This window comes from Heliconius melpomene, chromosome 7 (genome assembly GCF_056956725.1).
Source record: "Heliconius melpomene rosina isolate 202511_hmr_F chromosome 7, ASM5695672v1, whole genome shotgun sequence".
Classification (NCBI taxonomy): domain Eukaryota; kingdom Metazoa; phylum Arthropoda; class Insecta; order Lepidoptera; family Nymphalidae; genus Heliconius; species Heliconius melpomene.
In genome coordinates, this window is record NC_140395.1 from 12,074,514 (window position 1) to 12,098,609 (window position 24,096).

The 24,096-nt window shown below is 31.5% G+C and overlaps 1 protein-coding gene across 4 annotated transcripts in view; it reads right to left on the bottom strand.

The window, feature by feature from the left end:
• Positions 1–24,096, bottom strand: part of Lar (tyrosine-protein phosphatase Lar) — a 284,959-nt gene that overhangs the window by 96,214 nt on the left and 164,649 nt on the right. For 3 of the 4 annotated variants that reach the window (XM_085188747.1, XM_085188746.1, XM_085188749.1), the window contains exon 4: positions 1,698–1,814. The exons of the other annotated variant lie outside the window; for it this stretch is intronic. In XM_085188747.1, coding sequence (XP_085044873.1) covers positions 1,698–1,814 — 117 coding nt within the window. The remainder of the gene's footprint in view (positions 1–1,697; positions 1,815–24,096) is intronic. 4 annotated transcript variants of the gene reach the window in all.

The window sequence follows — 24,096 nt, forward strand, 5'->3', positions numbered from 1 at the left end:
GCTTGTTTTATACTTAATTACATTTGTATATTGCGCCAAAACCATTTAGTGACTAAGGACAAAAATGAAAGCATAAAAACTAACATTCATATAAAACAGTTATTTATCAAAATTTCAAAGCAATTAGTGAAGAGCTGTCGGAGATTTACTAGTACGCTGAAAACTATTTTTACGTTTTTATTTATACAGATGTTAGCCAGATTGACACGCCAGCGTATAGACTGGTTCAATTTATTGCACATATACTTTTCCCACTGTGTGTTCGTAAGCGACTTATGGGAACGATCCCTCCATTTTTAGTGGATTAAAAGGAACACAGTTAGTTAAGTTAGTTACCATAAAAATGTAGTGACTACTCTATGTATATTTAATTGCTATTCACTTGTATTTTTACCTACATATAATATTAAAAAATCAAAATACCCACTATATTAATACTTTCCAATCTATCCTCATAAAACGTCAACATCAATAGCTATTGAATTCAATAATTACGTACAGTATGGTAATTAAACGTACATACGTCCACCTAATATTATTATATAAACCGTATTAATTTCAGTTGTTTAGTGCGGTAATAATAATTATTAGGGGCTAGTTAGGTCTGTCAATGCGACATTATCGACGTTACACAGCGGCTATCGCAACATCGCGACACGCACACAGTTGTGGGAACGTCGACAGAATTTATGACAATAATCTCGGGCTCGGTTAGGTTGGGGTCAAATAGAAATTGGCTACAATTTATTATATTCCAGGTATTAAATTGACGTTGCATTTGCATATTTCAAAGCGCCACCTGGTCGCAACTTTAATGTTTCCATCATAGTAATGAAATTAAAAAGCTAACGTTATATATTATATTTTTTCATAATTTTTTTATCATATTTATGATATCTATATCTGTATTGCAAATTCAGTTTTGTTACAAAAAATATAAGACATTTTTTCAATCAATTCACCAATCTATCAAAAATATATGAAACACGTATAAATAATAAAATAAAATGTCATTTTCATACAAAAAATCAAATAATTACAACTTCATTAAATGATTACAATCAAAGTCTAGGGTAAGGGGTACACTGTATAAGGGGTACATAAATTCCGTCCCTCGTAACTTCTGATTACAACCTCGCCAAAGATGACAGTTCGTCGTCGTTAATCAATTTTACATCGCGATATTAGGATGTATTATTACCGCTTTATTAATAATAGGTGTTTGACATTAATGAATGAATCATAATTTTCACTCAATATTAGCATTTGTCAAATTTAGACTAACAAGATTTATATGAGGGATTTGAATTATTTAACATTAATTGTGATCTATCGGCATTTAATTTAATTGGTAAGTATAGTTAATAATGTATTACTAAATAATGACTACGACGTGGTTGTTAGTTTGATTCCACTACAGAGGTAACAGAAAACTCAAATCAGCAAGAGGCGTTTTTGAAACACAAAAACGAGTAACGTCTTCGAAAAGTCGTATAATTAAAAAACAATGTACATATCGAAATATTTAAGTTTATGAGTAAAGTGATTTATCTATCAACTTCTTATAGGTTAGTTCAAAATATTTATTATTATCTCAGCTTCCCTCGTTGGCTTCTAAATCTAAAATTATACATATCGCGTAGAGCCGTCAGAGCAAATCTGGAACACTAAAACAAAACACTTGTTATAGAACTTACGTGTGAGGTATCGTATAAATATATTGGATGTATCGTTGACGGGAGGTATTCCTAACAGTGGTGGTTCCGTCACAGTGGGTGTATCCAGAGGCGGCAGTGTTTCTTCAGTTCCTTCGTCTGTTTGTAAATTTTACGGTTTTTTTTATATAGAGATCGATTGGTTGTCGTATTTTTTGTTTTTATTGAACTTATTCTAGTTACATTGTAGATATATGTTATTCTTATATCCATTTAAAATATACGTTGTGTATAATATTTAATGTAGTATTTCAATATTATCATAAATAATTTGGTAGGGAATAACATAAATATTATACAAACGTAGAAGCTGCTTACTAACTAACATATTAGATATTTATATTATCAATTTATTTTTACATATTACAAATACACAATATTAATATATATTTTATCTTTTAGTAAATTAGGAAAAATAATTATCCTTATACAAAATATTTTAAAATAAATATTATTAATGTAATATTAAAATTTAACAAATATTAATCAACGATACTGAAGGAAAACACACAGGACAAGGGTATGCTACCATATAGACTTGGTTCTTCCTATATCAAAGCAGAAAAAAAATAATGTAACGCCTAACATTCCCATCTTTATATTCATTTCTCCGCATACAAAACACATAAATAAGAAATCATAAATCAGCCTATTGTTGAGGTCGAGAAAAACCGAGTTCTCGATACCGTATCGATACAATAAATAAACATCGGAACATCGATTATTGAGAGATTTATATCTCGGTGTGAAGTGCTTGATCATTATTCATACTTCCATTGTACATAAGAATGCTTCCCTGAGGTTATCGAGAGCGTAGAAAAATGTTCGTACCGCACAAGTGGTGTTAATCTTAGGCTATTCACTTTTATTATGTGCCGACTATTTGAACTCGGAGGAAATATTATAATGGAATGTTTTCAACATAAAAATAACTCATTTTTTAAGTAATTTTAACAGGACATTGTGTATTGAATGGCGGAACTCAACCGATGTCTCAACACCAGAGCGAAGAAAATGCAAATATTAAATATATCATTTCCTCACATGGGAATCGAACCCAGAAACCGTCGGGTTTACAGTCAAACTTTGTGCCTTTAGACCACAACTGACCTCATTTATTATCCGTTTTAAAAAGAAATATAAAAAATCTATAAACTTCAAGAGAGTTTAAGTAGATTTTATGTCTTTTTTAAGTATTCTATTCAGTTAATTTAACTCGATTCTCAACAATGTAATAATATTGTAGAGTCGAATGAACAAAGTACTGACTTCGTTCTGTTGACTAATAAAACTACTTTTGTTTCTCGTAAGAGCTTCTATTGGTATTAGCGAAACGTCTTGTGTAATGATAAAATGAATGATGCTCTTTTAAGATTTAGTTGACAAAATTTGTTATAAACTTTATAATTTTGCGTATGTACATACGTACGTAAATTATATTAAAAGTCAGCGAACTTATTGGAACTTATTAATTATGATACTAGAAATTTATTTAACTAAAAAACTTAAACGTTTACTCATTACAAATAAATATTTTTGTTGTTTGTGAACTCAGATATTATTATACTTCATAAACAGGACGACACCCGAAATAATTAAACATTAAGCTTCAATACGGTAAGTCATTTATAAGGAATATTCCTTAGAAAATAAAAAGCCAAGATAAGTTGGAGGTCGTAATCATAACTCAGCAAAGGTTACATTTTACCGTCTAAACACTTCCACGAAAGTAACTAATGAATAGCGAAGAGAAAGTGTGCTACATACTCTCAGACTTTAGGATTGCCTTTCCGTAACATTGAATGCTGAATTTTATATTAATATAAAAAACGGTTAAGTTCGAGTCGGAGTCGCTCACCGAGGCTTCCGTAATAATTTCAGGACTTTAGGTCAACGGGAAGTACAACTTATAAAAGTTTATAAATTTTAGTCTCGGGTGTATGCACTCATTTTGAATGATCCGAATATTTGTTGTTTACTTCTATTGTAAGTACTTACTTCGTGCCAAATTTTATAACTGTATATCTACTAAAAGTACTGTATACGTTTTGATTATGCGGCGAATGTCAAACTAAATCATTGTATTTTTGATCGCGTTGACTTAGAAGCTTGTCAAACGGACAGACAATAAGGCGATCTTATTAGAGTTCCGTTTTTATCTTCTCATGTACGGAAAAATGTATATACGTAAAAGTAAGAAAATATTTTTATTTTCATATCGCTTGATATATTTAATATTTATTTATTCACGCGAAGTGTCGGTATTTCACGAGTGTATGTAGTACGGGCGAGCGTAAAGAAAAAAGGACGAACAATAGGAGGCAAACAAAAGCGGACGCCTCAAAGAACATCTGGGCGCCAGTGAAAAACGTCGAGAAGAACGAAAAATGTTACCACATTGAAAATGAAGTGTAACAATAGTTACGTTTGTTTAAACAGTTTATTTTTTTACCACTTTATAAAGTGACAGACGGTAGCTTTTTTTAATTATACATAAGACATCTTTAAAATATATAATTTTTTCATTTTAACGTTGTATCCTATCCTATGTAGTCCTATTATTATTTTAACTAAGCATATGTATGAATCACAATAAACAACGAAATACTCAACTACAAATCTGTACTACCTACCTATATCTATCTATCTACATATCAACACGGCAACCTACTACATAATATTCAAAGGTGGCCTCTATTCTATAAATAAGAGGAAAAAATATAAAACAAAACCTTAGCAAACACCATCCAGCCGAACGTAAGAATTTCCATACATACAAGAAAACGGCGCATAAATCAGAAACATCGTATGAAACTAATAGAACCTCCTCGGGGACCATTAAACACGAGCCAGGCCTTCATTGAGTCAATTTCCGGGATCTTCGATATTGTGTGAATTTTTTCAAGGCAATTCCGATATAAATGGAATCGATATAAGTGGAAATCGATTGTTCGTTATAAAACATAGCTTTCATTTAGAATATTTATTTAAATAAAATTATTTGTATACCTAATATTTAGTAGCTTATTTATTAAGAATAATATAAGTATCAATCGGTTGCGTATGAAATACAGAAGTGAAACTGAACTTTTCCTAAATTCTCAAAACACTACAATTTAGACTAAAATAGTAAAATTAGAATATAGAAGCAAACAAAATACGGTATAATATCAAGACTAGTAAAGCTGTTTTGAGCGTTCTAGAGGTTTTATTACGAGAGTGGTATCGATAAAAACACGATGTAAGCGATGCTTTTAGTGGAGTGCACTTTGATGCCAGTATTCAAATACTTTATAAAATTTCACACAAGCTACACTAGCTTGGCAGTAACATCAAATAGTCAAAGAGAGATAGATATTAGGTTAAAAATATCGAACAAAATCAGATATTTTGAACAACTTTTAATATTTAAGTCGGAAAAATTTTAGTGCTCGCATATCAAATGAATCTGTAGAAATAGATTGCAATATAAACATTACTTACTATATAACACAATTTCTTTAATTATAACAACTTACTAAATAAACTGGCATTTACGTTTACGTTGATAGTTAAAATTATACTTAACATTACTTAACCTAAAACTACATGTTTTATAACAAAGAAATCCATTCAAAATGCTAGGATATTTTTATTCGACACTTGAAATTACAATCATTTGTTTTGATTCACAAAGAATTGAACAGGAATACGGTTAGAGTTCATTAGTGCGTAGAAGGGACGGGAGGTATAACAGTGAAATTTCTTAATATTCTTTTCAGTTTAATATTTTAATTAAAGAATCATCACCAATACATTTCTAGAATACACTTCGAAGACAGCACTGGTAGAATCATCTCGAATTTCGTTAGTTATAACTCTCTGCTCTGCAACGCGAGGCATCCCCGTTCAGTAATTCCATGGAATAAGTTTCTTTTTCTCTAATATAAATAATACATGTTGAATGGATTTTATTATAATATAATAAAGACTTAAATAATCTAATACAGTATCTAACTTATTATACTTAAACGTAATACAGTAAAAAAACGTTTAGAACAACTGACGACGTGGCATGGCTTTGAAATATTTCATATAGTAAATGTGTAGGGTAAAACCCGGATAGTTGCCTCGGACGGATACTTGCCTCAGATTCAAATGCTCTATGTTAGACGTGTTTACAGTGTTTCTTTTTGATCATAATAAGAAGCATCCCCCGCGTAGGACTCGGTGCCGCATCAGCTGTCGAAGTAGGTGCACGAGTTTTGTCCGTGTGAGTAAAAATCTTCCGCGATGATACTTTGACGAGCGTCAGAATTATATTGGCAAGTAATCTCCGTTAAATATAATTATAACTAATTGCGGTTTCAGTAAAATAATTATTTCTTTGATTGCATTAGAGTTTAAATTGCACTGTAATAAACGTTTTGTTGTTAAATATGTTTTATTTATTTTGTAAATAAAAAGGGCAAGTATCCGTATCAAAAAGGATAGTTGCCTTACTGTCTTTTGCGGATTGTTGCCCTGGGGCAACTATCCGTAACTACACATTTTAACGAGCAAACATATTTTTTTCTTAGTTATTTTTTTCATTTGGTTTTACCTTTTTTTCTTGGTGATATTTTTATTGGGCTTTACTATAGTTTATCTTAAATAAAATAAATTCTCAACAGCAAAATGCCTTGCAAGTATAAACGAAAGCCAGGCGTGGTGCCGCGCCACATCAGCTGGACAGAAGATAGCTTAGCACTTGCGTTCGAAGATCTAAATAAAAAACAAAAAAGTATCAACGAAATATCCCGGATTTATGGCATATCCTCTCGAACCTTAAGAAATTCAAAATAGCAATATCAATTAGCAAATTCAAAAAAATGAAATACCAACAAAGAAGTTAAAGTTGATAATTATTGTGTAGAATGTTTTAAAATTATAATTTAACTAAATCAAAATCAGATTGGATACAATGTGAGATGTGTCGAATGTGGTTGCATGAAACTTGTACAACATTCAAAAACCATTGCATGAGATGTGGCAAGTTGAAAACCTTGGCTTCTGCTAATAATCAATACTAATGCCAAAGTTATTCCCATAATTATTTTTAATTTTTAAGATAAATACTAATATTTAACACGTTCAGCCATCGGTGGCTGACACTAGACTTTCCGTTTAGGCCGCGTCAGCCATCGGTGGCTGACAGTGTGTAACATGAGAACTATAAAATTTTACACTATTTTACGGAATTACAGAAAATTTATTTAAAATTTACTTAATTTGGTATCATTACAGGATTAATAGGATTCATTGTAACATGTCAAACATAAAAATGGTTTTCCTTCACAAGTATCACAAAATGTTACAACACGCTTGGTCTTCCTTCTTGCCTTGTAATTTTATAATTATATTGACTTTGATTAATACTTAATGAAAGATTGTGTTCAATAACAAAAAGTGATTACTTAAATTAATATAAGTTCGTTTTTATTTGAAAAAAAAATAGACAGGCAAGTATCCCCCGAACCATTTTTAACGTTAGGCTAGTATCCGCCATAGTAGGCAACTATCCCCTTTTTTAGAGGCTACGTAAAACAGGCAGTACTCAAAATTAATAATATTTATATTTGAAAAAATTGGCTAAGTTAGAAGATTAATATATTATGTTTAAGAACACACGTTGAATAGGTAATGTAGTGGTATACATTTCTAACAAAAGAGCTTTTTCAAAAAGTGCGGCAACTATCCGGGGTTTACCCTATATTTCTTCGATTTCATCATAAGTTTATGTTAACTAGTACACATTATTATTATAATAGTAGGAGTTATATGGCGAAGGAGTTATATACTGAAACTTCCACCTTCAAGGGCTTATGTAAGAACATAATAAAAATAATAAACAGAAAATGTGAGATCGTTCTTAGGAAAAAATAAAAAAAACAGCAAGTGATAAACAAAAACAAAACAAATATATTTATACAGTCACGAAAGACAGTTTACAGCGATAATAAAAGGGCGCTCTGGTGTTGAATATGAAAAAGTATATATTTGATACGAGGCTTCTACACTGTTTGCCTTTATAAGTGAAACATGTCAAAAAAGTTCTACGAGATTTTTGTGAATTTGTTCCTTATACATAACCATCATTCATGTACACTGGTAACTCTGTTGTGGAACCAGTTTTTCTTTTAAACCTATACCTTAATTATTCAATGCTACCTAATGCTAATATTTCATGTTATTCTAGATTCTAAGCTTTTTATATTTACGTCAAATTGTCGTTTTGCTTTAATGTTGGAAGATCATTGGACTGATAATTAAAAAAAACCATAATATTCTTGCTTTGATTCAAACTATACTATTTGAATACTAAAATATTCATAAGTAGATACAAAGAAAATGATACCCACAATTAAAAAATCATAATTTTACATAGTATCAAGGGATTTAAACATAAAATGTAAAGAACATATATGATATTAAACGCGAGACAAGATTTTCTGCTTACCATAAACAATATTACCCGTACGAGCTTCACTCGTTGACAAAATTACTTTCGTGCATTAATTTTACGTCACTTTTATATGCAGTCACAGGCAACAAACACGGCGGATGCATTTTGATGCAGTGTCCAAATTATGGAATTGCAAATTAAGATATATATTATTATTTCATGTTAATAAAATGTTAATGTGAAGTAGGTTGGTAGATCGTGCTTTTAATTTGTTATATTTGTTCCTATCTTTTTAATTAACTATGTTATTTTATCTATAGTTTAAAATTAAGGGTAGGTTGGTAATTAATTCAGATGTGGATGAAATGTAAATCTCTAGTGGAGTCGAACCCAATATCAAGTTTCTCTATCTCCATAGCATTGACAATAATTAAATAGAAGTAATATAATTTTTGAAACCAAATATTTTCAAATTGATTGATGGATACATGAGGCCGTCGTGGCGCAGCGGCACAAGGGTGTGACTGTAACGTGACGGTTGTGGGTTCGATCCCCACTCGAGGGAGTGCAATATTTACTTACGTTTATATTTCCATTTCTACGCTCTGTCGTCGAGGCAAAGCGCGGCGTTGAGTTGTGCCGCTCAACACGCAATGCCTCCAGAATTCGGCAGAAGTTGGGGAACGGATTGTCTTAACACTAGGTTCCCTCTGCCTACCCTGCTGTGTGCGGGCTACAGCGTGAAGCAGATTTAATTTAATTTTGAATACATTAAATGGAGTAAATACCAATGAAGAGCTGGGCAGGAATCTATTACCCAGTTTGATGGAGCTAAATTCACTTCAAACGCTTAAAACTTTCACATTTTAGTTATATTCAACTCGTATACAACGGTCTAGTTATTTATTTATTATTTATTTATCCTATAATCAAATGAAGCGCCTAGAACATATACGATTAGATCTACAGAATCTAGATATCTCGATGTTTGCAAGTTATTAAATGTAAACTTAGTTTATTTTATCGATTACAGCTTAGTTCGGACAGTTAGAATTTACGCTCGGCGATAATGAACCGCAGCAGATCGTGGTTTCGAATGATTTTAATTTATTGCTACAAATAGCATTCATTAATCGTCGTTATATAAATTATTAAATAAATGGATTAAATATCTGTTCACTTACGTTAAATATACTCTAGATACAACATTATTTGTTCATTTAGTTCGTACATACATCAATATTAATAATATTAGTAAATCGAGTACAACCTAGTGAAAAACCAGTGCTTAATCGCATAATATTGTAGCTTTAAATGGTATTTGAGATATAAAAGACATGTGCTTCTATTTTTTTAATGAATTATTGGGTATTTCTAGTGAGTGGGTAGTTTACAAAAATATTGTAAAATGTAAAGAATGAAATTTAGAAATACCGTAAATAGTGAAATATTCAAGTTATAAAATCATTAAGTTATTTTTAATTTAACCATTTTAGTGCGACACTCACATAATAAATGTAAATGTATCTAATCCTATCCTATATCCCATAATATTTCTTGAACATTTTTGGACAGTCTGTGATATTTTGACTCTGCATTTTTCCAGTGATGTTTAAATTTAACAAATTATGGTCTCTCATTCAATATGCAGAGCATATCGGCGTTTTTGCATATGTTTTAAATTCAATAAATTCAAAAACAAAAAGTAGCTATGCGACTATAAGTTTTTCACAGATTTTGTTTTTGTTATATTTGTCTGTTGGAGTGCACAAGACAGTTTCATTTTCATACATTTCAATTAAGTTTAGGTAAAGGTAAGAAAATGAGTTTTTGACATTTTTAGTCCATAATTCAAAGTAAAAAAAAAAAAGAATTTCCACCATTAAACATGCTTAAAAATAAAAATGTCAATTGGAGTATTTTCTTTCGATAAAAGTTATTTCACTAGGGCAGCTCTTTCATAGTCTCTACAATTACTAAAATTCATTTTAAATAGTAAATTAGGTAAATAAAAAATACAATATCCTATTTAAGAGCAAAATGGAGAATAAAGAGAAAAATGGGTTCAAAAGAGAAACAAAAAGAACAATCAGATTCTCTCGAATAAAATTTCATAGAAAACATATTTATTCTGTTCTATTCGAACCGACGTTGATATTTTGTATATTTTTTCAGCGACGTCACTTTGACACCTTATTGAAACTCATGTAATATGCATGGTAATACTCCAACCCGAAAACATTGCGCCTCGCCCCATTAGTGACATTCACAGGTTTAGAAAACTTTATAAAAATGAATACAATATTAAATATTTTTAAGTACCCAATAAAATAGGTATATCAAAATATTTACTTTTAGAGACTTTTTAAAAATCAAATTAGTTTCAATAAGTCTTAAGTTGATCTTTTGAGTTTGTTATAGTTTCAAAGATATTTTGGTTACACTTTTCGCCGATTCTGGTAGCATTGCGTGTTGAGTGGCGGAAGTCAACGCCGCAAACCTCGTTACCAGAGCGAAGAATCATTTCTTCGCTTCAAGTAGTAAATATTTTATTTCCTCGAGAGAGATTCGAACGGCCTTCAATATTATTTATATAAATTCATTCAATGCGAAATATTTTAAAATATCACCACTAGAATTATTATAAATTTCTTATACACAATATTTTTTTCTTGTAAATATCCAATAAATACATCTCAACGCTACATAATAACTTCATGAATATAATATAAGCTATTACGGGGCTCACGGCAAGTGCAGGGAAGAATGATGAAACATGATATACGACCCCACAAGGTGTAATTATATCCGAGAGTGGGTAAACACTCTGGCAGCAGATGCCCGTAACGTACCTCATTAGCTAAGTACATAACTCTATCATGCACTGCCGTTACGACTTTCGTAGCTCTTAATTTAATATAGAGACATACTTACCTACAGTCTTACTTACATACTATAGTAATAAATCAAATCAGCTTCATGCTGTAATCCACTCACAGCAGGGTAGACAAAAGGAACATAATAAATAATCATTCCCTAGAGTGGGGACCGAACCCACAATCGTCGCGTAACAATCACACCTTTGTGCCTCTGCGTCACGACGGCTACTATAAAAGAAGGATATTTGCATCAAGCAAGTTAAAATTCTCGAAAATCTCAACAGAAACAGAATTCTTATTGATTACATATTTGATATTTAAAATTCACGAAGCGGAGAGTATCAAAATTACTCACGCAAAAACGTGAAAGACACGCCAAAGGCAAAAATGCAGGAAGCACGGCCACGTCGGCATCAATTAATATTCAGCGGCCAGCGACCGTCTAATGAAATTACCACAACAAAGCGCCGGCAGCGCTGCACGAGATTGTTGTGCAAATATAAACATCGAATTTCCGATAAAAGGCGCAAGAAAACCAAAAAAAAATGGAACTGAAGAGATTTTACAAAGGTGTTTGTTATAAATATTATCGAAAGGTAGTGGGTTGTTGCTTATAGCATAATTATTGTATTATATAACTACTACTTATTCAACTAAAAAATACTTTTTAAGGAGAAAGAACATTTCACACAAAACATTTCTGTCATACAATTTAAGTTCTTTAATAGTTTCGTAAATTGATTTTTTACATTTTTACAGGACCCGTTAAAATAATGCTCAGAAGCCGTTCAACTCTACAGAGTCGAAGAGTAAAGACTATTCAATATATAAATTGAAAGAATAAACGAGTGAAGACAATCGACTTTATCACTGAAGACTTACAGTCAATTTGCGAAATATGCTTGAGAGCCGAGCGATTTGGCGACTGTACCGGAACGGACCGAGTTGAATATACAGTTGAATATCAAGTAGGATCCTATGAAAACCTCCAATAATAACAGCCTAGCCCGGTGTCTTCAATCAACGATAAAAATAAAGTATCAGAATAAAATTCGGATCGGATTCGAATCACGCGCAGTTTTAATTCTAGTAAGTAAATTAAAATGTGGCTGGTCGGGGGAGCGTTGAATACAAATGGTTTATTCACCAACCGGTTTCAATTTTGCCTCTGCGTCTCGATAACTCATTAGAGATTCAATGCCTATGAGTTTTCTACTTATTTTCCGACAGTTTTTATTTACTAAGAAGTTTTCGATCGTTGTTTTTTCAATTTAAATAATACTTATATTAGATTTTTATAATTATTTTTCTTAAAGGATGTTTTATAATATAATTATGGAGATCTAAAATAATTCACTTAGAGTTTATTGATTACTAATAAGATGATGAACGTTTCACTTATATTAAATACTATAAACATATAAGTATATAAATAAAAATATATTGAAGGAACCCCCAAAACTTTAGTTTTGGGGCTTCCGTTCCAAAGACGACATAATCATCGTATCACGTGACGTCAAATTTTGCGTGACCAAATACAAAATGGCGGTGTTGCGTTCAACACTATAATAATCAGGTCAACATTATGAAATTTTTCCATGCGTTGATAACGACGTTGAATTTATCAATTTGATGGTATTATATTTAAATTATCTAAAAGCCTGAATTATATTTAAACAGTTATAGTAACAATTGTTTTTTTGCCGAATTACTCATTAATTATTTGTATTGAATTACCAATATCGATAAAACAAATTAATTTAAATGTTATTACTTAACAGTTGGACATGACAAAATTCTTCTTATCTAGCTTGATTACTGTGTTTTAGGAGCTAGTACCACGTCGTAGATTTGCGCATCTAAAATCAAATATTAATGTAACTATATAAATTCAACAGGAGCAATCTAAGAAAAACACGTTTATTACGAGCGAATGCTCAACATAAACTACGTACCAAAAGGTCAAATATCCATTTTATTAACCTTGGATACAAGCAAAGTTAATCCTTAAAAAACCTGAAAGCTCATAATGTAACAAAATTAGGACCAATCTAGTCGAAATATTACTTGGGACGACAATAACGCACCAAATAAATTTGCTCACAGAATTGGGTTAAGGTTTTAATTTCTTCGACTTGGTGACTGTTATAATCAAATTCAACGGCAGAATAAATGGACATTTTCTTATTTGCTAAAGTAATGTAAATAAAAAAGACGAGATTTAAAGAACATTATGTTGTTACATATAAAATATAAATAAAAAATCACGATGATGATGATCTGATGTATGATTATTAATAAAAAAATTTTGAACAGTAAATATTTCAAAATTCACTGTGAGTATAATAGGTTTCTGTACTGTTAAATTCGAGTACAACAAAGCCACTAATTCTGGCGTGATCGTATATTTTCATCAGGATCGAACGGTTTAATATCGACTGAGCCAAAATCTGCAGAGGATTCCAATAGCATAACTCAAGCGGGATTTGAGGTCGCTCGTTGCCCAAAACTTTGTCCATTCGTTTTTTATAATGGTATATGATGACGTTAAGTTTATAATTCGGCTAAAGTGGCTGTAGGGGAAATTAATGAAAGATTTATGGTGCTATTATTTGAATACAACAGACACTTTATTTCAATTAAATGAGTTAAACTTTGTGTAATAAAACTTTTAAACATTTTTTGTATATTTTTCATTATAAGGTCCATTAGTAGCTTATAATTTTCCTTTTCATTATACAAAATCATTGCTTATGAATAAGTCTTTCTGTTAAAAATCGAACTAAAAGGTGCTATGTCCATACATTACTTGTATTAATTAGCATAAGGAGCTATTTAATTTATCAATAGCCCCTAACGCTCAACTCTACAATAATCATGTTATACCTATACAAAATAACCTTATATGGAATCCCTTGCCCGTTATGGGTAAATTTAAAAAGGTCTACTGGGTATCGCCATCGGGTGTGCTCAACGTGAAAGCGCTTTGCATGTCACCTGCGTCGAACTGTTTACTTTACGAGGTGCTTTGTACGCTCATACGAGCTCCATTCTTTTTCACTGGGTACTCCTTAATTCTAAACCGTAAGCCATAAAATGTAAAAATGAGCAATTGATCGACGTCCCTTGGTACGTTATGTTGTGCCATATATTACTGTATAACAGTATTTAATACATATTTAAAGCATTTATATACTATCGTTTAATATATTTCCTACAGTCCTTAATTCCTACAGTTAGTTTCTTACAGTTAGTACAATATATTAAAAACGTGACACAATCGACGGTTAAACAAACCATAATATCCATTTTAATTTAAAAATTCAATCATTCGAAAGCGAATGGCAGGTCTGTAGATATTAAAAAAAGCGCGCCTCACACACGCCTTAATGAAGTATGTTCTGAATTCACGCTCCGATGGCTTCCTTTAAAGCTCCTTACATCTACGCCCTCGGAAATATGCGCAAAGGATATATGTATAAAGCCAAGGTTTGTTTTGATACCGTATCAGACACGAATATTTAATGGGTTATAATATATGTATTTATTAATAATTTATGTAAATCCTAAAAAGGCCGATACCTATGATGTGGCCTGTGATGTGATCTAGTAAAAAGAGAGAGAAAAGAAGAAAATCACTTCTTTTTAGGTTACCGATTTTAACCGTAGTAGGGTAAACAGAGAACTAAGAGTTCCAAGACACTTCGTTGTCCACTTTCCGCTTCAATACGAGACATGAAGTCTTCTCGCTACATTTAATTTCCTTTAAATACTAGCTTTTTTCCGCGTGGTTGTTTTATTATAAATATTAATAATTTTCCGCACGATATAAGGCAAAAATGTTATAAGACAAATAGTCTAAAAAAAACAATAAGAAGGAGAAGCCGATGATGATATTTTTTCGTGTATAAAAGACACAAGATTTTTTAAATAATAAATTTGTTTCTAAAGATCCTTATTTATAGCATAAAATATAAAATATTCGATTAATATTTTATAACAGATACAATGTTAGTAGCACGCTTGAAATGGGACAGCAGTGTAACTATCTGATATATTATATCTTTATGGGCTGGATCAAGAAAGACATAAAACATATGTGGTCATAACCTGTGCGCTGAGGTTATTCTTCAAATAAATCTTATACAATTTGCTACTAGTGTTCAAGTAAAATAAAAATATTGAATGCTTATTATATTTTCTATAATTAGAAAATTCAAATTTAGTACATATATATCAACTAAAAAAATGTTAAACAAATAAATATCAATTTAGCTATAAATAAATATTAAGGTTGTACATAATAAAACTTAACCATCTTCACAAATTTCTCTTATTTTACAGTAACAAAATATAAAATATTAACTGTTTCACAAATTCGGAAGCAATAAGAGTATAAAGGGAGTGATTTCTTACGCAAGTGAATAATGGGGGTCCAAACCTTAGGCGTTGGTACGCATAACTGCGATGTTCGCGATAAAAGCAATTTAAATTAGGACATAAAACACGTCAAGCGATTGTCAACCGGGAACGGAGTAGTCCAAGACAATTCATTTAAGTCTTGAGACGCTGTAGAATGTAAAATGAAAGTTAAAAAGAAATCTGGATTGCAAAGAATTGCTGGCTCATTACTGTTCTTGGACTTGCCTTGTGGGCTGTGTCATTCACTTCGAATTTTAATTTAGAATGTTTTTTAGTTCTTGTATTTTTTAATTGGAACACGGTGTTTGCACAGAAAATAAGAAAATTACTTGTTTATAATTTTTCTAACTTGATAAAATGTCAGATACAAAGAAAATGCTACAAATATAATTCTGAGTCGTACTTTAAAATGAGAATGTCAAGACTCATTATTTGAAAGCCAGCCAATAGACCAGTATTCCTGTATGTTTTACGACCCCTTTGCCGTAATCGAAAACCTAAAAGTACAACGGGATCAACTCCATCACAAAGCATTTGAGCAAAGTAAATTTTGATCTAAGAGAGGAGACCTTTGCAAAAACACCTATTTCAGCTTGGATGAAAAAGGTTTTAAATTAAAATAACCTTTTAGAAATGTAATAAAAACTTTCCATACATCCAAGAGCCTTTTAAAGTCCACTGCTGGACATAGGCCTCCCCCAATGCTTACTTATACTATAAATACCAATTTATACATCCTTATACTTAAACTTATATACTTATCCCCCAATAAAAACTTTACTTTACTTATACTATATGTAGCGAATAATTGGGAATCAACGATGCAAGTGACTGGAGAGACCAATGTTGAAAAGAAATTAATTATCTTTATTTTTATACGGATCTCTTAATACGCAAAGATAAAAATAAAAATAGAAAGTTTCTCCATTTCCTATACAGTGATGAGTCAGTAAATTAAAAGTTTTTAGATTAACGAAGGAGAGAATTAATTAGAGACATATAAAGTTGGAGAGTTGAGATCCTTCAGAAAACTTTTACGGACGATTTTAAAAGGCGAATCAACAATCAGACGAGTCATAGTAGCACAAAAGTCCTATTATCTAAAGAATATACATACATATATACTTGAATTAACAGTTTGCATGAGAAATCAAGCTTATAAATTCTTAATAGTTTTAAGCCGTAGTTTGCACACAGCAGGGTAAGAAGACGGACCGTACACTACGTTCCAAACTCTGGAGGGATTGTTGAGTGGCAGAATTCAACGCCGCGTTTTGCCTCGACACCAGGGTGAAGAAAATATTAAATATTTCTTTTTGTCGAGTGGTAATCGAATCCACGACCTATCGCGTTTACAATATATAAATTTCTATAAGTTTTTATATTAAATCAAGGCTAATCAACGAATATTTCCTACACAACTTGCACGTTGAAGTCTCAAACCGCTCTATTGGAAGAAGTTTAGGTCAGTCAGTATAAAATATAGCTGTATATAAATATTGTGAGAACTTCCTTCAATACACGGCCTGTAAAGACAGGTATGATTAATAATAATGTGCAACTTAAAAACAACTTCTGAAAAAGGCGATAAAATATTCCCTTCATACTTTAGAAAGCGTCGGCCGATGCTTTCATACACATTAAAAGTTGCCAACAAACTTGATCGAGGGCCTTTTATAAGAGAATAAAGAAAAAAACTTTTATAAATACGCACACAACTAACCTATAACAACAGAGAGAGCAAAATGTTCACGGGAATACTTTTTATATGAAAAAGTAACATATTTTTCGACGTGGGTAGTGAGGTCTATAAAGAGCATTACGTTGTTGGGCATGTCTTCCGGTGAATTGATTGTCTACATGCTACCGAAACGTGTAATAAGTATATATTTCTGGTCAACTTTTTGATGAAAATTTTAAGAGTTTATACTAATACATTCAGAAAATTGTATATTTTGAAGCGTGACCTTTTTTTGAGTTCGACTCCACTTTAAATATTTTTTTAAGGTTATATTTAAATTTTTTCGCTGTAGTGCCGAGGCAAAAGCGGCGGTGAGTTCTGCCGCTAGTAAATAAAATAAGTTTATTGTTTTTTACAACGATCATATAAAATTAAAAATAATCAACTACAAGAAATATATTCATATAGAAATAATCTAATCAATTCAGGTTCAGTATGAAGCTATATTTCACTGGACAGCAAGACGCCTACACGGCTCTAAGGACAAGGTACCTACTTCAAATACTTGAGGGACTGTTGGGAAAGGACGTTTCTTTTAATTAATATCAAAGTACACAGTGAAAGTAAAATTAGATATATAAATGTTTTTGGGTCGTGGAACATATACGAATGTATAATTAAAAGTACATTTAGGTTAAAAATCTACCACAAATATGATCGTATTTATACCTTTACTTGCTAAGTTATAAATCTGTTATTGATTCTATAGTTTATATTATTTTACAGGAAGTGAGAAATAGCTATAGATTTAATATATTTTTTTAATAAAAATATAGATACTAATTGTGATTTTGCTAGGTGTCCCTTTACGAGAGGTGTGTCCTGTTGAGGACCTGCGATAGGTATGTAGATTTCAAGCATGTTAGGTAAAAATATTTAAAGTATATACGTTTGTATACTCATAGTTTTTTTAATACTTTTTTGTCTCCTGACAATTCGCTTAATAGGTTGTTAGCAGGTTTACATTACAAGTTAACATTACAGGTTATACTAAAGGTGATGTTATACTACTTCTTGGTAAGAAAAAGTAGGGGGTTAAGTTCTGCAATCAACACGCAAAATTAAACGAATAGCGAAGATCTAATCGAACCCACGACTTATCCCTCTGCCCTCGACTTCATTACTTTATAAGGTTGCCTATTAAAAAAATTTTATAACGCAATTAATTATAAGTAGTGTTACATTAAAAGTTATAATAGAAACTTACTTTTAATCATATTTCTAAAGTGACAAGTAAAGTTCACAACCGAGTTTTACATTTTTAATATAAAAAGTAGAGCAACGCGCCGCGACACAATTAGTGTAATGACCAATTCCACTTAAGAGGCAACTGTAACGTTAATCAAAACTAACTTACTGCAAGGACAGTTAAGTGTCTGCTCTATTTATTAAACTATGTATTAATTATGAAGTTATTATCACTTTGGTAAAAGCATCTCGAGATAAAAAACGTCGAGCTATGGTTTGATGGTTTGGTTTTTTCAAAATGTTTTTTTCAGCTTTAAAAGTTAAAATATTAAATATTTCATTTCGTCGGCTGGAAATCGACCTTCCAACCTGTCGCGTTTTAAGTTATATATGCTTGTCCACGCTTACGCGCCCCTGCGCCACGGCCTGGCCTCTAAAAATTAAATAACGTCTTTTAATTTTGAGACAATATTATTCAAAATTACTCATTATTAAGAAAATATAACTAGTCTATTCATATTATAGTCTATTGAGTGAGATCATTGGAAGTTAACAGTACATCTTTATTTCCGACTAGCGGACCCGGACGCGGCTACGCCTGCTTGAAATATAAGAATATAATTTCTATAGAAATAATTTCAATCTAGATGAAATGCTAAAAGTGACCATTATATTTTTCATAAGGATGAATATCAAAATGACGCGGTAACGAACGCGGTCGCGTAGCGACGACGGTTGTTATTAACATGGCAGAATAAATTGCATGTCAAATTAGAAAGTATTTTAATATATTAGTATATATCTGTAATGTAATTTTATATAGCCTATAGCACTTCTGAAGAATGCAGCTTTCATACAAAATAAAAACAAAGTAAATCGGACCAGTAGATCCAGAGATCTTAGCGTTCAAACAAACAAACAAACTCTTCCGCTTTATTATATTAGTATAGATAAGTCAAGGAGACGCTTGAAAACGAGTTCACTGTTTTACTTTCGAATAAACGTATTATTATAATCCTTGTTTACGTAATTGATTAAATTTGTTGTGTTGAATAAATCATACTTTAATCGCGATTGAGAAGTCCCACACAGACCCAGCATTTTAAACTGAACAAGGCCCATACAAATGCCAATAACGATCACCAATAAAGTCCAGTAAAATGAAAAAATAAAAAAGAAAAAACCGTGTAAAAATACGGAATCATATTATTGCAAACTACGAACGACGTGGGTTCACAGTTATCTGATTTAATTAAACCTGAAGTAGGACAGAAACCGCTTGAAACTTTGCCGCACTTTGGCTCGGGAATGGAAAAAAAACAACTATTACCCTCGCTGGCATTGTTATTAAATTTTGAACGCGAATCAGTAGATAGTAGATGTATGTATTTAGATAAAATAATAATTCGATATTGCGGCACAATATGGAGGACATCAACCTATTAAAGATATTGGATTTTGTATAGTAAATACAAATTCTAGCGATGCGTTATCAAGGTAATCCCTATTCTATTGATTTTAGGGTCTATTTTGCAGTTTTAACGGCGCACGCTGGGCCCATAATATGCTTTAATCTGCAAACAAAGATGTGTTCTCGTATAGACTATCATTGTTATAAATTATTCGATTACAATGCAATCTGGAGTGCGGGGGAATAAAGCTACTAACTGGGTTTGGAAGTGGATGTGCATAGAATATCCTGGTAATAACAGTTGGTTTTACATAATGTTTTATTGGACAAAATATCAATTAAATTATGATGGAGTAGAGTGATTTACAGAAATTATTAAAAAAACATGTTATTTTTTTAATTTAGACGCGTATCGCCATTTTTTGCTAAAGAAGTTAGACAGTTAGGCCAGTGATATATAGATTCTTTGTTTCGCCTATTATTTTAATGAGCAATCTATTTATAAACATATTTAGAACAAATATTTTCCTTTTATGTGATATCAACTACTATTATCAATTATATTATTATCAAGAATTAATTAATCTAATATTTTATCATGAAACATTGTGCTTTAAGCACTTTCACTATAATTAAAAATCTAAACAAAGTCTAACACTGCCACAATTAATACCATGTCAACAAATAGAAGAACAAAATTTATTAATTAAATGCGACGTCTATCTCATACTCCTTTCACTCGAGTTTCCATTTGCGAATTAGTTTACCTTTAATTTGGCTAAGCGCACCGACAATGCTCGATAAAAACAACAGAACAACGTTTTCTTCAAAATTAATTTATGATCAGCATTCAAGATTAAAATTGTTTCAGTGATAAAATTATACCCGGTAGGTTTTCCATAAACAAAACGTCACGGTGATTCAGCGGAAGCGTCTTAATGAGAACGGAGTGTCTAACTAACCCTAGATTTTCAGGTCCCTTATACCTAACCTGCTAAGTGCGGGATACAAAGTAAGAAAAATAACTTTTAAATTGTCAGTATATTATCTACATTCAGAAATTTAAAAAAATATATTTAAATATACAAAAAAAAAATCCAAATATTAAAAATGTTTTTAACTACACCAACACAAACAACCAACATAAAATACATTCAATCAACCCAGTCCCAGAGTGACCTTAAATGAAATAAGTTACGTATAAAGAAACAGCCAGAAACTATTGGGACGACAGGAAACCGCGGCGTTTGTCAGCGGGAGTAATCCTTTGATGAGTGCGTGGGACTTGCGGGATTAGGTTGATGAATGACAAAACTGAATTTCTACGTAACATATGTACGTGCCACACATACATATATTTATACAATCCATTTCTATTGTGCATTTAGTATTATTAGGGAAAGTTATTTAATATATACCTACTACTTATAGGTGAACAAAGGTTTCCATGGATTTGATGGCTGTCATTAATTAATATTTTATCTTCAAGAAAAAATACTTAAAAAAATAAGCAAAATTTGTTAATTTATATAAGACTACAATCTGATTTCATTATCTCAAGCTATATACAAAAAAAAGAAAAACAATACATAAACCGGAATGGTGATATAAACCACCTATCAGGAGGCAAGAAGAAGGAGAAGCGATCTCCATAATTGGGCATCACTCAGGATGTTTGTTTCGAAACAGTAAATTTATGATGGCAATTTATGCCTAGCCGCGTGCGATATTTTTTCAAGGAAGCTCATTTTTTCTGTGAGTGTCTGGATATAGTGAATAGGTATTACTATTATGCTATTACTATCTATCTATCTATTTTTTTATAATTGGTGGGCTGCTTTATTTATCGAAGAGAAACATAAGCCACTTCCATCGTCATTATCATCTGGAAGCCAGTCGTGGTGTAACTGTGAACGCGACAGGTTGTGGCTTCGCCTTCTCCTTCGAATCAAGTATTCCATATTTTCATTTCTTCGTTCTGGTGTCGAGGGAAAGCGTTGAGTTCCGCCACAAAACACGCAATGCTTTCAGTATTCGGTGGAAAGTGCGAGTGTCTTAACACTAAGCCCCCTCTGCCTAAAAATCCATTATCGTATAGGTTGTGTTATGGTTTTGTAATTTAATTTAGTATTTTGTTTATTTAGGGATAATGAAAATATCATCACCGAAAAAGACATTGCTTATATAACGTGGGCACTCTTCAAGGGATGCAAGATATAGGTATTTCGTAATTTGGACAAGGCGCGCATTTTGATGGATAATCAAGTGACGATCGCTTAGCTTTTCATTTATTGTTAATTTAATAAAAACTGAAAACCTCCTTTTTATGAAGTCTGTCAAAACATGAAAATCTTCTTCCAAGTGTATTCCTTTTCTACCTAATCAACCTAATAACCGCATCAAAATCGGTTCAGCCAAACGTGAGATAATCTTAAATAAACATCTAGTAATCTAGTGGCAAATCAAATCAGCTTCATGCCGCATCCCGCACACAGCAGGTAGGCAGAGGGAACCTAGTGTTAAGACACTCGCATTTCCCACTTTCCACCGAATTCTGAAAGCATTGCTTGTTAAAAAAAATACAATTTATTTGAACCCCTAATCATTAAATGTAATCATTTTATTAACACACATTCCCTCATCAATATATTCATTTACAGTAAAAAATACAATTTTCCATTCACACTTGCAAAATAATAATTCTTTACAACGTTTCAATTCGAACAGTCTCATATTGCTAAAAGTTTTATATATAAAAACCCTCATTATTTCCGGTATAAAACTACGAAATAACCACATTAACGGTTAGCCGGTAGAATGAATGGAACTCCTTGGAAAACATTAGCGCCAGGGCTTAACGTACTAAAAATTGAAAGGAGAAATATAGCAACACAGGAATTTACTCAGGATATTAAATGGACGAAATGAATATAGATAGAATAATAAAAAATAAATTAATAGAATACATTGGATTTTACTTATTGTTTTATATTGAAATTAAGAATATAAACACAAAAACAATCTCCCAGGAAAATAATCTTATTACAGTGAAGTCCAGTCGACGAAAGGGTGGGTAAAGAATAGAAAATTATCTAAGAATAACGAACAATTCCATACAATATTACTAGTGTAACATTAATATGTTTCCAGTCTGCGCCCTGACTCATTCGGATAAGTTGAAACAGGAATTTCATTTCAATTACTGTAAAAGGAGAATTTAAATAGAACGAAGACGCCGTTTACTTAATCCGCGTTTTCTTCGCCGTAATCCGATTTCGAACGATTTTGCCTTTCATCGGCCTATTGAAATAGTAGAGAAAATCTACATACATATAAGTAAGAGAATATAGATAATACGTATTACCTATATATATAATAATGTAGCATATGTAAGTATGTTATATGCTAAGTACATACATTTATCACGTACAAACATTTTGTTCGAGCTCGTGGCGTGTAAAAGATAAACGTGAAACATTAAATCATTCACAGTGTCAATTTTTTTAAATATTCACGAGTAATTCTGTTAACAGGAGTAACAGGTTATAATTTACGTTTATTTAAATAGAAAAATACCTTTTTGGGAAATAAATAATATTTTTTGACATAAAATACAATTACTTCTAAATATCGTTATATTAGAAACAGACCTCGATCTATCAACAGTTTGCAACACTGAGTCACGTAAGACCTCAATACGAGCCCTCATAATATGTTGTGTTAAGTTAATTGAAGACCTTTATTATACTGTATGTCTGTGGAACTTTGCCTTTGTAAGCCTCTTAGTTAATAAATAAATTCAATTAGTTATCTACACCGCGCTGATACAATTACTTGTTTATATTACATTAGTTTTGCGTGTATGTGTATTGAAGTTAACTGTAATTGTAACATGTAATTTTCGTAGATACGAATTTTTATTACTATTGACATTATATTTTTAAGGTTTACATAGTATCCTACATAGAAGTATAGGCAGTGGGAACCTAGAATTAAGATTGAGTCCCCCACTTTTTGCCTGATTTTTGAATCGGGTTTAATGGTGGGACTTAACGCCGCACATACATAAATCAAAATATTATTAACTAAGAACATACCTACTTGTATTATGACCAGTTTTTTTTTTATTTGACTGACTTGACTTTGAATTTCCAGACGGGTTGAATGGTGGGACTCCGCTCATATATTAATAAAAATATTACAAACAGGTTTTTTATTTCACTTAGTACAGCATTATATGAAAAATAAAGTACACATAAGGCTGGTTACATAACGCACGCTAATAAATTATCGTTAGAGAGACGGTCGTTACATAC